This window comes from Branchiostoma belcheri, unplaced genomic scaffold, assembly GCF_001625305.1.
Source record: "Branchiostoma belcheri isolate BF01 breed outbred unplaced genomic scaffold, Haploidv18h27 scaffold20, whole genome shotgun sequence".
Classification (NCBI taxonomy): domain Eukaryota; kingdom Metazoa; phylum Chordata; class Leptocardii; order Amphioxiformes; family Branchiostomatidae; genus Branchiostoma; species Branchiostoma belcheri.
In genome coordinates, this window is record NW_017803491.1 from 3,007,103 (window position 1) to 3,020,974 (window position 13,872).

The 13,872-nt window shown below is 41.8% G+C and overlaps 3 protein-coding genes across 3 annotated transcripts in view; all 3 read right to left on the reverse strand.

Annotated features, from left to right (window-relative positions):
* Nucleotides 1-201: 201 nt before the first annotated feature.
* On the reverse strand, nt 202-5,055 carry LOC109469096. Its single transcript, XM_019767479.1, has 7 exons — nt 4,709-5,055; nt 3,542-3,720; nt 2,782-2,960; nt 2,258-2,365; nt 1,804-1,974; nt 1,228-1,335; nt 202-684 (listed from the first exon to the last, which is right to left on the reverse strand). The coding sequence occupies exons 1-7, from the start codon at nt 4,886-4,888 to the stop codon at nt 566-568; spliced, it is 1,044 nt and encodes a 347-aa protein (XP_019623038.1). The 5' UTR covers nt 4,889-5,055; the 3' UTR covers nt 202-565.
* A 336-nt stretch (nt 5,056-5,391) lies between these two features.
* The window catches only part of LOC109469157, a 17,444-nt gene continuing 8,963 nt past the window's right edge, over nt 5,392-13,872 (reverse strand). The window contains exons 2-3 of the mRNA XM_019767565.1: nt 6,253-6,431; nt 5,392-5,749 (exon numbers count right to left, since the gene is read on the reverse strand). Of these exons, the coding sequence (XP_019623124.1) occupies nt 5,632-5,749; nt 6,253-6,431 (297 nt within the window). The 3' untranslated portion in view covers nt 5,392-5,631. The remainder of the gene's footprint in view (nt 5,750-6,252; nt 6,432-13,872) is intronic.
* Nucleotides 7,679-13,872, reverse strand: part of LOC109469134 (cytochrome P450 10-like) — a 24,449-nt gene continuing 18,255 nt past the window's right edge. Inside the window, exons 12-19 of the mRNA XM_019767533.1 lie at nt 13,146-13,374; nt 12,580-12,779; nt 11,979-12,186; nt 11,425-11,576; nt 9,897-9,973; nt 9,105-9,267; nt 8,741-8,784; nt 7,679-8,309 (exon numbers count right to left, since the gene is read on the reverse strand). Of these exons, the coding sequence (XP_019623092.1) occupies nt 8,190-8,309; nt 8,741-8,784; nt 9,105-9,267; nt 9,897-9,973; nt 11,425-11,576; nt 11,979-12,186; nt 12,580-12,779; nt 13,146-13,374 (1,193 nt within the window). The 3' untranslated portion in view covers nt 7,679-8,189. The remainder of the gene's footprint in view (nt 8,310-8,740; nt 8,785-9,104; nt 9,268-9,896; nt 9,974-11,424; nt 11,577-11,978; nt 12,187-12,579; nt 12,780-13,145; nt 13,375-13,872) is intronic.

The following is a 13,872-nucleotide window of genomic DNA, read 5'->3' on the forward strand; positions in this document are numbered from 1 at the left end:
GATAGGCCATAAAAAACCTTAGGAAACCTCTCTAACGTAACGTTTGTCGTTCGATAGGCCATGAAAACCTGAAACTTCTCTAACGGTTTGCAGTATCGCTAGGCCATAAACGTTCAGAACATATAACATGCATATGGCATGGCCATGGATTTCAAAGATAGCATTCCTTTGTGCAATGCAAATTCTATATAATGCTGGAATTAATGAACCTTCGTAAAGCAAAACTGCTACTTCAGCGCACCGATAACAGTATTTCTTTACACAATGCAAATCCTACTGAAGTGATCCTACGTAAATGGCAAATGAAGTCTAATAGCGGATAACAGATTATTATATGGCGTGCGTGCGTTACAAAACGGAGCATTTGAAGATCGATCGAGCACAATTTTTGTAAAATGTTGATAGTAGAGCTGTATATATCCAATGGACGTCCGAAACAATCTGCAGGACATGTGTATTTTAACAACAAATAGTACCCTGATCCTCAAAACTACAAGGATAGGGTATCATATCATCATCTCAGCTGGATATCGCTGAGGATCCTTCGGTTCGCAAGGAGGCGCTATTAGGGAGGATCGTCGATGATCACGGGGGCGTCGGCCCGAATCTGGGCTGTCATTGGCTTCTTAGCCTGGAAAATGCGACCAATCCAGGCGGGCACGCTCCAACCGGGCTCGGTAGAGTCTACAGTGAGAGGGAATTATAAAACATGGGATCAGTAAAAGGTAGTTCAAGTCTCTGTAGCTTTCTGATACTAGTAGCTACCAGGCTTCGGGAAGCGGCGGAAAAGAGTAGAAATCGGCCGAATGATGGACAGATGCGATATGCTCGGGAGGTGCAAACTAGACCAAATCCCCTGGCATATCATCGATTTCTACTCTTTCCAGTCGCTTCCCAAAGCCTGATTGAGGATAACTTTAATACGAAACTTGAACTGTTGTCTCGGGTAGAAATCTACTAGAATAGAGTAAATCTAATCTGTAATCACCAGAATCGGCAAATGTTTCACGTAAGACATCACCAAATTCCTGCTGTGCGCAATCGTGAGCCATGTAAGCTCACATCCCGATCGTACATGTACTGAGCGCAATTCCCGCCCGGTATAAGTGCGCCTCGTGCATATTCAACTCCAACGTGAGAATTATTTCTCAGGTAGAAATCTACTAGTCTAAATCTCATCACTAGAAATCTAACTTCCTACTAGACGTAGATGACTAGACAGCTCACCTTCCTGACCACCAGGGTCTGGTGTCTCATCATGTGTGGTCGGGGACGAGGGCAGGCGGTTCATCAGTGCAGCCCAAACACCTCCGTTGGGCTCAGGGTCGGCAGGGTCTGTAACAGTCATCAAGAGAAACAGTTTACAATCAAGTGAGAGACAATCGTTATACATTATATTATAATTAGGACTTAATAGTGAACCGTGAAACGTTTTACTCTTGTAGCGATGACAGTGACCGGTTGAGAGACAAGTTATGAGATCTAAACAGTCTTTACCCACTAAACGTTTATGGGAGTAACTCGTTGATACATCGCTAAATTTCAGAGCAGTAAAACGTGATTTTCAAAGTCAATTTTCTGGTCAGACTTTTCGTGTAGTTAGTTTCCTTAGCAAATTGATATCTGTGAGGCAAAAATTCAATGATCACTGACACAAAATGGTTGCTTATTTTGTATCGTAGACTGGTTATACCGGTACCTATTTCATAGGTGGTAACGTTACCAAAAAATGATGTATGGGCGATACCCTGGATTGGACTGCATTGGACGCCTTTAAAATGGCTTCTCTGTTCGTATACGTACCAGTCTTGGGTGCGTCATCTTGTGTCATCACCACGTCATCAGGTGTGTCTGACCAAAAGATAGCTCTGACGTCAGAGGACGCCTTCTTGCATATCTCACCCCACAGGTGTGACCACGTGACCTCAGGGGGGTCTGTGTTGGTGGCTGGGTGGGGCGGGGCGTTGGCGGCGTCTGTGGTAACCATGGTAACATAGCGCAGGAATAAACGGGCAGAACGTGACATCCTACCCAACAAACTTGTAACTAGTATGTAGACGTATAATCAGAAGTATTCTGTTAGTTTGATTCCACATTCAAAGACATGAAAACTTCAAACGTCTGACAAAGCAAGGCCAATTTGGAGAGAAAACACAAGATTTGGAGACAATATTACTTGTTCAATGAAATCATTGGTAGGCCGATATATAACCCATACAATAAACTAGTGACTTTAATATTGCAGTTGTGTACTAACCAAGTTCATTCTCATCGTCCGATGAGATCCATGCCGTCATACTTTTGAAGGTTTCTTGGAAGAACTCGCTCCATTTCTTTGGGCGGGGTCCTGGTCCGGTGTAAGAATCTGCGGAGAAAAGTAGAAGCAAAGACACAATATTCATCAATTGTCTGTCATACAACATCGGTTAGTTATCCCAGAGCCTTACATAGTGAGCGTTACGGTACGGAAAACAAATATTCTGACTTGAACTAATGGTCGAGAAACACAAGTCTCGTGCCAAAGGCAGGCAGTATCCATTTGCCAGACAATTTTGGCACCCTTTGATAACTGTTTCGCAAATGGTTGCTGCTGCCACTTTGAAACTGTCTTTTCAGACTTGCTTGGAGATTACTCATGCATGTGTGACTCGTGTGTTTCCGTACGCACAAGAGCACGGTTGTTTGCATCGTAAAGACACGTTCGTAACATGTACAGACAGTTATTTTCAAAAGTTTGAATATGGGTAAGACGTCGTAACAAAGGACTGAAAAACCCCTCACCAGTTGGATCCTCAGAGGAAGCCTCTCGCAGGTAGTCCGTGGTCCAATCACGGATGTTCCTGGCCAGCTGAAGCCAGGTGATGGGGATGTAGGGAGGCGGCGGCTCCTCTGGCGGCACGTCGAAGTCCTCACTCGGCTGTCTCAGGCGGAAACAGGACCGGACGAGGTAGGAAAACGTCCTGCGGGAGAAAGAGTTCGCTTCGATGAGACTTGGGATCTCTGCAAATGCTGTCACTGCAAAAAATATATTCTTTACGCCTATCTTAAAGCATGCATTAAGGTTAAGTTTCACTCGTATACTTTATAAGACATGCTTAAAGGTAGGATGTCGTGCAGTGTGTGGTACTGTTCGTTCTCAAAAACAGCAGCTCCCTACACCGTGCCGAACGACCAACACCACCAGTGTTGGCGTAGTTAGCACGATGTATAAATACGCAACTATGTAAGTCATCAACAGAAGACGTATAAAAAGGATAATCACAAAGATAAGAGTCCAGTATATTCAACGTTTAGCATCCTGATTTTTAAATATTAAAATACAGAAGACAAAACTGATGTATACTATCTGTATAATTACGGTTTTTAGAAAAGGTGCAGCTGCTAAGAGAATTAAAGGTTTATTAAAATCCAATAAGAAACTAACATGAAAGGTGAAAGGACACAACGCACCAACTTTGATGAAGATTGCTGAACTAACTTGAGCCAAGGCTAAACATAGAAAAGTGTGTAGAAAATGTAAGAGACCGAAGAAAAGCCTAACCATGAATATCGTGCAGCCTCTATGTTGACCCGTCCTGGGTCTTTCCCCCCAGACGTCAGTCTCCTCACCATAGTGTCCCTGTGGACACCTTTGTACAGCTCGCATTGAGTCAGGCGGCTGTAGTGGGTTTCATTGGCGGGACGTACGTAAGCACGCACAAATATCTCCGCATTTGCTACCTGTGTTGATAGACGTATATAATTAGGACATGGTGAAGAAATACTCGTACACCGGGCAAAACTGAGTAGAAAACTGTCGAGACCAGAATCAGTGACAATGTTACTAGTGTGTTTCTTAACAGTAATTTGTCACGTTAATGTAACATCATATTGAGCTACTCTGGACGTCTCTGGTTAGATTATGAGACGAGAATTAGGGGCAATTTGTTACGGTTGTAGAGAATCTATATAATGTCAGTAGTAGGTGCAACACCATATTGAGCTAGCCTGAGTGTCAGCTTTCGTCCGCTCCCCAAGATCTTGGCGGGGAGCGGACGAAAGCTAACAAGGCTGACACTCAGGCTAATATTGAGCTACTTCAGTGGTTAGATGTTCAGAAAAGTAAGTATCACCAGTCTTGAGTACATGTAGATATAATTACATTGTCGTTAACGAAAGTTAAGATTCTAACATTACTGACAATTACATAAACATTGAATCGTCGACGCGTCAGCCGTATGTTTGAATGTGAGATCGAAATGATGGCTTGATGCAGGAAAGTACTCGTAGTACCCTGGGTACCATCCGGATTTTCGCTCCGCAACGCTCAAATGATTTTTTCGAGCGTTGCGGAGCGAAAATCCGGATGGTACCCAGGCTAGAAAAGTAGTCATACCACAATCAACCTTTAAACGAACTCTTTTCTATCAAGTAATGCAGTCATCACTATACTGTTACTAAGACATATCCCTATACCCCTCGGAAATAGTACGGGTAAACTCGGCTGAAAACATTTTTGTTCCCTGCTGATAGCCTCCTTAATTACCGGGTAGATTAGCTGCTCAGGTGTTGTCTCGTACTCACTACTCACACAAATAGTCATACCACAATCAAAGTTTTCTATCAAGTAATCCAATTATAACAACAAAAATATCATATACCTCTCGACATAGTACATATAAACTCGGCTAAAAACATTTCTTGTTCCCTGATGTTTCTTGTTCCTTACCGGGTAGATGAGCTGCTCAGGTGTTGTCTCGAACTCACTGAAATCACTCAGATACTTGACCACCAGGCCATCGCGAGGGACCCACTGCTTGTCCAGCGCATAGTCCCACGAGCGGTTGAACAAGTGGGCTCCGACGAGGAACAGGTAGACGTGGAGCATGTATCTCAATAGGCCAATCATCGTTATCCTTTGGGGTTTCTCATTCTCTCGCTGAAAATGACAAATTTTCGCGCAGGAAGAAACAAACACTGCCGTTCGCAACGGTAACGTCGAATCGACTGGTTTGTGACGTTCTAGAACCGCATTGTTGATTGTCGCTATTGTACGTACCTGCGCAGAACAGACACCGCTTTCGTCAGATGTACGCAGATGGAATGATATGTTGATGATTTTGAAAATAATACCTGATATTTGTATAGAAATACAAAAGGATTATACAAGAAAAAATGTCCTGTGGTTGTTTTCCAACAATTAGGGAAACACTATCTTAAATATTTTAGTGATATTTCGTTTTACCTACAAGCTGGGAGCCTGCTGCTGGTATATCCACTCGTTTTAACACGTGCACGGCCGGTAAACACAAGAGAATCATATCGTCTTATATCTTAATAAACAACTTCACAAAAATGATTCTTTATTGGAATTTTTGACTCAAGAAAAAAAAAAGCAGAATCCGATGTCTGATATAACATTATGTTTAATTTTACATATACCCTTAACAGAACACACGGTCAGAAGACACCATAGTTTTCGTACTATGGAACAGTAATGTGAAATGCACGATATCGAGATGTTATATAACCCCTGGATACATTGTACGGAGAAAGAACTTGTGGGTTTTACCGATAAACAATGGAAATTTGAATGATTAGAAATTATTGTTTATAATGTGACGTCATCTACGTAACCCAGAGCTTATACATCTAGAACTTATTATTAATCTGCATTGTGCTTTGTCGTTGATATTTGCTATCCGGCACGTCGAAGTCCGTACTCGGCTGTCTCAGGCGGAAACAGGACCGTACGAGGTAGAAAAAACTCCTACGGGAGAAAGAGGGGGAAAGTTGGTTTGCATGAGACTTGGAATCCCCAAATGTTATTCATAATATGTGAGCAATATTGCTTGCTTAGCAGCATCACATGTACATTAATATAACATACAGTGAGCAACGGCCTCAGTGTTACCATTATATTTTATTAGAACGATGTATATATACACAACCTTGCAAGTCATCAGCATACGCATGAAAGCAATAAAAACAGGTCAATGGTTAATTTGCTGATGCAACATATAAGATGAAACTTGAGGATATAATATCTATAGTACCTATAATGTAATATATGATATAATATCTCTAAAATATCTACAGATTACCAGACAGCCACTAGCTAAGATTTTTAAAAGGACGAAGCCAGTGCAAGGGGAAGTTAATATGAAAGATAGAAAGATGCAACGGACGATGTTATAGAGGATTACTGAGCTGCATTAAATCTTAAGAAATGTGAATACAATAATGTGAGAGATAGAAAATAATAGCCCTAACCATGAATATCGTGCAGCCTCTATGTTGACCCGTCCTGGGTCTTTCCCCCCAGACGTCAGCCTCCTCACCATAGTGTCCCTGTGGACACCTTTGTACAGCTCGCATTGAGTCAGGCGGCTGTAGTGGGTTTCATTGGCGGGACGTACGTAAGCACGCACAAATATCTCCGCATTTGCTACCTGTATTGATAGACGTAATTGAGACATGGCTAAGAAGAAACACACCGGGAAAAATTGTTGAGACGAGGATCAGTGACAATTTGAATTAATTCTACTGCACGTAGATTTAAAATCATATTGAGCTACTTTAGTGGTTAGATGATCAGAAAAGTAGCATCAGTCTTGAGTACATGTAGACATACTAGTAATCAATTTAGATTAGTAATCAATTGGAATTATTCTGATCGGAACATGATCAGAAAAGTAATATCATTATTGAGTACACAAGATTACAATATTGTTAAGACAAATGAGGATTCTTATTTAAAAGGTGACAGCACGTAATTATATACGTAAGCATAGAATCGGCAATGTGTTGGTATATACTTGAACGAATAATGTCTTTATGCAGAAAATTAGTGATACCAAATAACTGCATTAAATAGAGCAGTTGTCATTGCGAAATCTGACTACATACAACGACTTGCGAAAGAATACGTATAGGGGTAAAATCCAGTGAAAACGTTAACATTTCTTCTCGTCTAAAGATAGTCCTTACCGGATAGATGAGCTGTTCAGGTGTTGTCTCGAACTCACTGAAATCACTCAGATACTTGACCATCAGGCCATCGCGAGGGACCCACTGCTTGTCCAGCGCATAGTCCCACGAGCGGCTGAATAAGTGTGCTCCAACGGCAAACAGGTAGAGATAGAACATATATCTAAATAGATTAAACATCTTATTGATTCTTTTCCTGAAAATGATTTTCAAACGGAATGAAAAAAAACGACCGTTCACAACGGTAACGCTGTATCGATTGTTTATTGGTTTAAACACTGGAAGAAACAGACTTACAGACGTTTCGAACGCTTTTCAGCAAACATCATCAAGAAAAGAAAGAAAAGTTTACTTTCAGATAATATGGAACAAAGAACAATAACGCATCATTCTACTGTTCTGAAAAACAATGATTAACACCCAGTTTAGACTGGATTGCGATAACACATTATAATATTGTAATGCAAAGTCTAGCGATTGGATCCCATTTCATGTGAATGGGGTGTCAATAAAGGTATCTTTAAAATTAGAAAGGCCGACATTTGCTTTGGAGCAAATTCAGCATGGCTTCACCACACATTTTACGACATGGCAGGGAAAGAATTAATCGAAGGAGAATACAAGGGAAAACAATGTTTTACATCGATATAACTATAGTATGAAGTGACAAATGACAAAGAATATCTTAGTTGGATAGCTATCCCCTACATTACTGATTAGGATTTTCATTTGCATGATGTAAACTGCTGATTTTCAAGATAAAAAAAGCGTTTATGCCCTGAGCAGGAAAGTGCTTGAGCAGGAAAGTTTGACATACCTACGAAAACACTTCAATGCAGTACCTACTTTCAATGTGGTATGGGTTGTGCAGCTGTTCATGGAGTAAACCCAATTATATCCCAACAGCCAATCAGCAAGAAGAATAGAGGAAAGCTGCATGCTGATTGGTTACTTGCTGTGCATGCCAGACAGATGACTCATCGATAGTCATCCCTAACTATATTGTAAATTGTGACCCAAAAGCAGTAAAAAAAGTCCCAAATTATACAAGTTTATGACAAAAAATATAATGAATTGTTGTTGGTAGATATATAAAGCATACCCAGACCAAATTTCAGATGATTTGAGTGTAATACCAGGTCCCCAAATGTACAGATTTTGTCGGAAAATGGCAACAAAAAAAAAACAAAGAAATAAAACAAGCCATAATTAAAAGAAGGTCATGCAGCGCCGGCTCTCTCGCGGAACACGAAGCTGTCCCTGTCCGGTGCGTTGATGACTGATCTGTTCTTCTGCTTCATGTCTTCTCCGGACCAGCCCACGTGGAAGCTCTGAACAATCTGTGTCATATAAACAGGGGTACAGTTACAATGTTATTAAACGTTATATTACATCAAGAAGAAGTAGTGAGTAAATGCACCGATTGCGACCACAACATGCTGAACTGAAGTGTTAACAAGTGTTTCTGAAATTCATAAAATGAAATGAAACTAAGGCTGGAACAGAGCAAGCGTATGAATGTACGATATGCTTTCGTGAATACATGTAATACATGAAAAGTTGTTAAAGAGAGAGATCCCCATGCAGCAAAGATCACAATAAGAGTCAAACATCTCTAAAATCCCCTTGCAGAGGTTAAAAAAAGCCATGAAGATTAAGAATTCTAAGGCTTTATCCCCTCATCGACAAACGGGTTTAACCTTAAGTCAATCGGAAATGTATCTTTAATCTCGGAAATGGTTTTTAACCCTTCATGGACAAAGTAACCTACCCTGATTAACCCGAGATGTACTTCCTGTTCTGCAAAACGCCGACCTGGGGTAGGAACCGAGCCAAATGATAACGTAAGAACATTCATATTAGAGTTTTCTGTAGTGGTTCAGGTAACATCTTCTACCGCTGACACGTGAACGTTAAAAAGATAAAAGAAACACTGACTGACACAAAGGATTTCCCTGGACATTTTCTTCTTGAAAAAATATATAAAATCGAAAATGACTAACTTTAAGGCTTTCGATTTTTAAATGCACGCAAAAGCAAGCATAAGAAATTGAAGTACAGTTAATGAAAAAGAAACACAACGATTCTGAATTTAAACTGTCCATATACATATAATACAAATAATATACCCGTACCGATGCACATCCTCGGCCCGTATCCGAACGGCAGCATCGCGAACGGTTGGACGCCACCTGAAGCGACGTCATCGCGGAGCCATCTTTCCGGCTTGAAGGATTCCGGTTCCGGATAGTATTCCGGAAGCGAGCTGATGACGTCATTGGCCATCAGGATCGGTGTCTGTATAGAGGAACAGGGCACAGTCTAGTAATTGGCTTTCCTATGTTAATATATGGGAACCATGTCAGAACAACGTGGTCGAAAGTCAACCTGAGTTTTAGACCTTGAAAAACACACATTGGCAGGGTAGTCCAACCTCTAAAGTCTCAATTTATTAAAAATGAAAAATCCTATACAGCGGAACCATGCGAGAATTCTACCCGGACATTGAGAAGTGCCCCCCACCCCTTTGGGACAGCTGATGGCATCGTGCAGGATTCGAACCCGGGACCTCTTCGGTCTGAGCCGAACACTCGTTGACATAACGAAGGTTGGATTGGAGGTCAATGGCCTCCCCTCAGGCTGGCACAAAGGAATAAGCACAGAATCGGCAAGAAATTTACAATAGATCAAATGTTCCTGATCGGTCTATTACAAATAAAGTAATTATATATAAGAACTTCACAAATCGTAACACTTGACGGAGGGGTAAAACCTTTAATTTCATGATGTAATTTCTTCATTTCTGGGACAGCCCTGGCGAGCAGTGAAAAAGCTGGCCGAGGACAGACCCAGGTGGAAGGGAAAAGTCTCGGCATTATGTCTCGCAAGTGATGAAGAGGATAACTGAGTAAGTAATGTCTTCATACCTTTGCTGGAACGACATATCCCGACAACACAATGTCCCGGTTCAACTCTCTCATGTTGGCGCTGACACTTGGATAAACTCTGGAAGATTTCGAATAAAAATTAGAAAACTATAATAGAAACATTTACAAAGCAAATACAAAACCTTCACTTGCTCTTGTCTGACAAACTACTTACATCTTTCTGACGTAGCATTAAATATCTTATACATGTATTATGGAAATTACAAAAAGCATATTTCAAAATAGCATATAACTTAATAGCTATGCCACTAAGGGGCATATAAGGTTGGTGAATGATTGAATAGCAAAGTTCGTTGACGTTTCGTTGACCGTCTGTCATCTTTATCTGGGCAATGACAGATCGACAATCCTCGAAAGCTCCAGTTAAAGAAGAGGTTGGTTGTACTCTTCAGGCCGGGTAGCGGATCGTGGGGAGCGGACGAAAGCTAAAAAGGCTGACACTCAGGCTATGCTTGGAGAGTAGTTGGTTGTAAATTAAAAAGAACTTTGCTGATATTACCTGAAAGTTTCTTTCACCACAGCGCGCAGGTAGCGCATCCTGTTCAGCGTCTTGTCGTCTATGGACTGCCCGGGCGGAACCACCTCTGTGATCTCACGGTAAAGTTTCTCCTGGACTTCGGGATTTTTCGCCAGGCAGAAGAGGTTAAACATCAGGGCATTCCCCGTCTAAAATAAGTAGATAATCAAATGAATAATAGACAAATCAATAGATCGATTACAGATTCCATTTCATGGAATGTCACCTCCACACATCTCTGAACTATTCACAACATCCGCCAGTACCCACACACACAACATCCGACTAAGCACAAAGGGGGACTCCAGCTACCAAAAGCTCGCTTGCAGTACAAAAAGAGATCGCTTTCTTTTTCCGGTGCAGTCCTCTGGAACTCACTTCCTCTTCACGTCAGAAATGCAAAAACTCTCTGTGTTTTTAAGACCACATTTGTTTATTTTGTATTTTGTACATAAACATTGATATGCAAATTCAGTTCCATTATCAATATCATTTACATCATTTGTCATATTTATTTAGTTTGTTTTCTTTACGTTATTAATTTGTCCTGTTTCGTTTATTATCACGACGATTATGATTTTTCTGTTATTATATTATAACATTGGCGATATGCTACCCCTGGATAAATAAATAAAAATGAAATGAAATGAAACAGTAGAAAAATAGTGGTCCTCAACAGTTGAATGATTAGACAAATGATAGATGAGACTATCTAGATGAGATAAGAAAGAAAATGTACGTTAAACTACCAGGTGATGATATCAGAGAATGGTCCAGAATGACACTAAAACGTTACAAAGAACAGAAAAGCGAAAAGTGTAGAGAACAGTTGCGGTGCCCAAACGGTCAAATAGTTAGATCAGGGATAGATGAGATTAGAAGACAGAAGACTCCAACCAGATGGGATGAGAAACAAAACGCTCGTAAACTACCCGGCGGGGCCCCGGGCGGGGTCCCTGTTAGTGTAACGTACCGTGTCGATCCCACCACCCAGGAGGTCCACTGCCATCAGCATTGCCTCCTCGAACGTGACGTCGTCCCTGGAGAGGAGGCTGTGGAGAAAGTCCGTGTCCGACTCGGTGACTTTTCCTTCTTCAGTCTTGCTTCTAGCCAGCTTTTCCTTCAGCAACTTGGCAGCGACGCTAGGGTTTCATGCCAATATTTACGTCACAAATATTACCATATAACTGACGCACTCGGACAAGTGACAGCCACAGAAGTACAGTGTACCACAAATATCAATATACGATTCCATAAAATGGGCCAATTTCGGAATGTTGGCACATAAGAAGAAGGCCGTGAGTACATGAAAACTAGCTCCCAAAATTTTTTGTTCCAACCTGATTCCAAGTGATTTCTTTACTGATTTATACTGTATTCACATAACATCACCTTTATTGTTAAGTTCTGTTCCTGTTCATCTTGTGTTGTAATCATTATTCATGTCAAGCGGTGACGTTAATTTGAGCTATTTCGCTTGAGTGCATCACCACTATGTGTTGCTATGTTGAAATGTTGAAATAAAAAAAAAATCAGATACTTACTAGTGCCACTGGTCGATTCCTTTCTCAAACTTCCTCCAGGTTGGGGTGCTGATGTACCTGTACAGGCCGACCGTCGACAGCTCCAGCTTCGCGAACCCCTGGAATAAGGCTTGAACCCCATCGATCATCAGCTGCGCGTCAGAATCCGGTTCAAGGTCATCCAAGGTCAGGCACCCGAGCCGCTTGTCCAGCACAACCACGCTGATCGCTAGGTGGGCAAAATTTAACACAATCAACCATCGAAGAGTTGGAATCCTCCCCACATACGAGTACTAAGAATTGCTCCACCCAATGGAACTTGTCATGAATGTTCGATCCAACCTCTGGTCTTCTTCAAGCTAAATGAAGCATGGACAGAGCCATGGGAACAGTTGAGCAATCAAAAATACAACCTAAAGCTGTAATGGAGGACTTCTTTCTTTCAAATGCAGGTCAACTTAAGACCCTTGGCCTAACATACGATACCAAACTCACATTATATATATCTAGCGTAAAACTTAATTGCGAACCCGAAATAAACAACGATATCATCTCATCCATCATTACAAGGTGCAAGATTGTTGCTCTTCGTTTTGGATGTCCTTTTGAGTTTCTTACTCACCTTCCAGTGCCCATCTGTACGCGTAGTTGGTGAAGTTGTGAACTTGCCCTCCGCTGTTGTCCCTCCCTGTCAGAGCCCGGATGACGTCAACCAGGTCCCTGATGACGTCATCCTGCAGCGGGGCGTACGCGCCGACCGTCTTGGGCCGCATCAGGTCCTTCTGCACCGAGCTGCGCACGCGCTGCCACTCTTCTCCCTCTCTGGAAACAAATCGGATCTAAATCCCATTTCAAATCTGAGCCCTCCTGTAAAGTATGGCTTTCAATCACTTTTGCAAAATATTGAAAAAAAAAAACAAAACAAAAAGGGATAAAAGTGCGATTGACATGAGTACAGACAGACAGACAGACATACATACATACAGACAGACACATGAGCGCGTGAGCACACACACACGCACACATACATACATACACACACACGCACACATACACACACACGCACACGCACCGTGACACACGCACACACGCAGGCACACGCACGCGCAAACACACACACACACACACACACACACACACACACACACACACACACACACAGCATAAGTACATAACGGTATCACCTACAGGTTTACTATTCCAGTCGGCAATTTCTTCAGTTCACGGTACTTTTTAACGGTGAAAAGAGTTCGCCTCTTGGGATATCTGCCCTCATTGCGGAACACCTTCTCGATCTCCCTGGGATCGCTGATGACCACGAAGTCAATCGGGCCGAGTTTTTCCCGGTAAATCCTCCCGTAGGTCTTTGTTCTCTCTTTGAATGACTCCATAAACTTTGTTTTCATTGGAAACCGACCTGATATAGTATATAGGATAGGAAAATATACAATTTCATGATAATGGGAAGGAATCTCTTCTGAAAGTAAAGGAATTTGACTCGCCGGAATTTTGGACCAAATCTCTCGGTCTTCATCATCAGCTATCTGATGACCCGCGAGCTGTCATGTTGGCACGTGCTTTTCCTTCACGAGTGACGTCAGCACTGGGTCGGGGACGGGGGGCGGTACCAACTTCCGACGAACTTTGGGTCAGAGAGCTTATGAAGACTGTTATCATAATTCTATGTAGCTCCTACGAAATTCTATTCTATTTTATGACGATTTACCACATTTGTGGAAGGATTGACATAACAGGTGAGTATCACCTCGTCAAAGATGTCAACCCCGAGACCAGACTGTAAGGTTTGAACCACTCACACCGGGAAGGTCCCCTACGTCATACCATACGAAATCCTATGTAACTAATAGATGGACATACATTATTGCTTGTACAATTTCATGATGATTGACTAGTT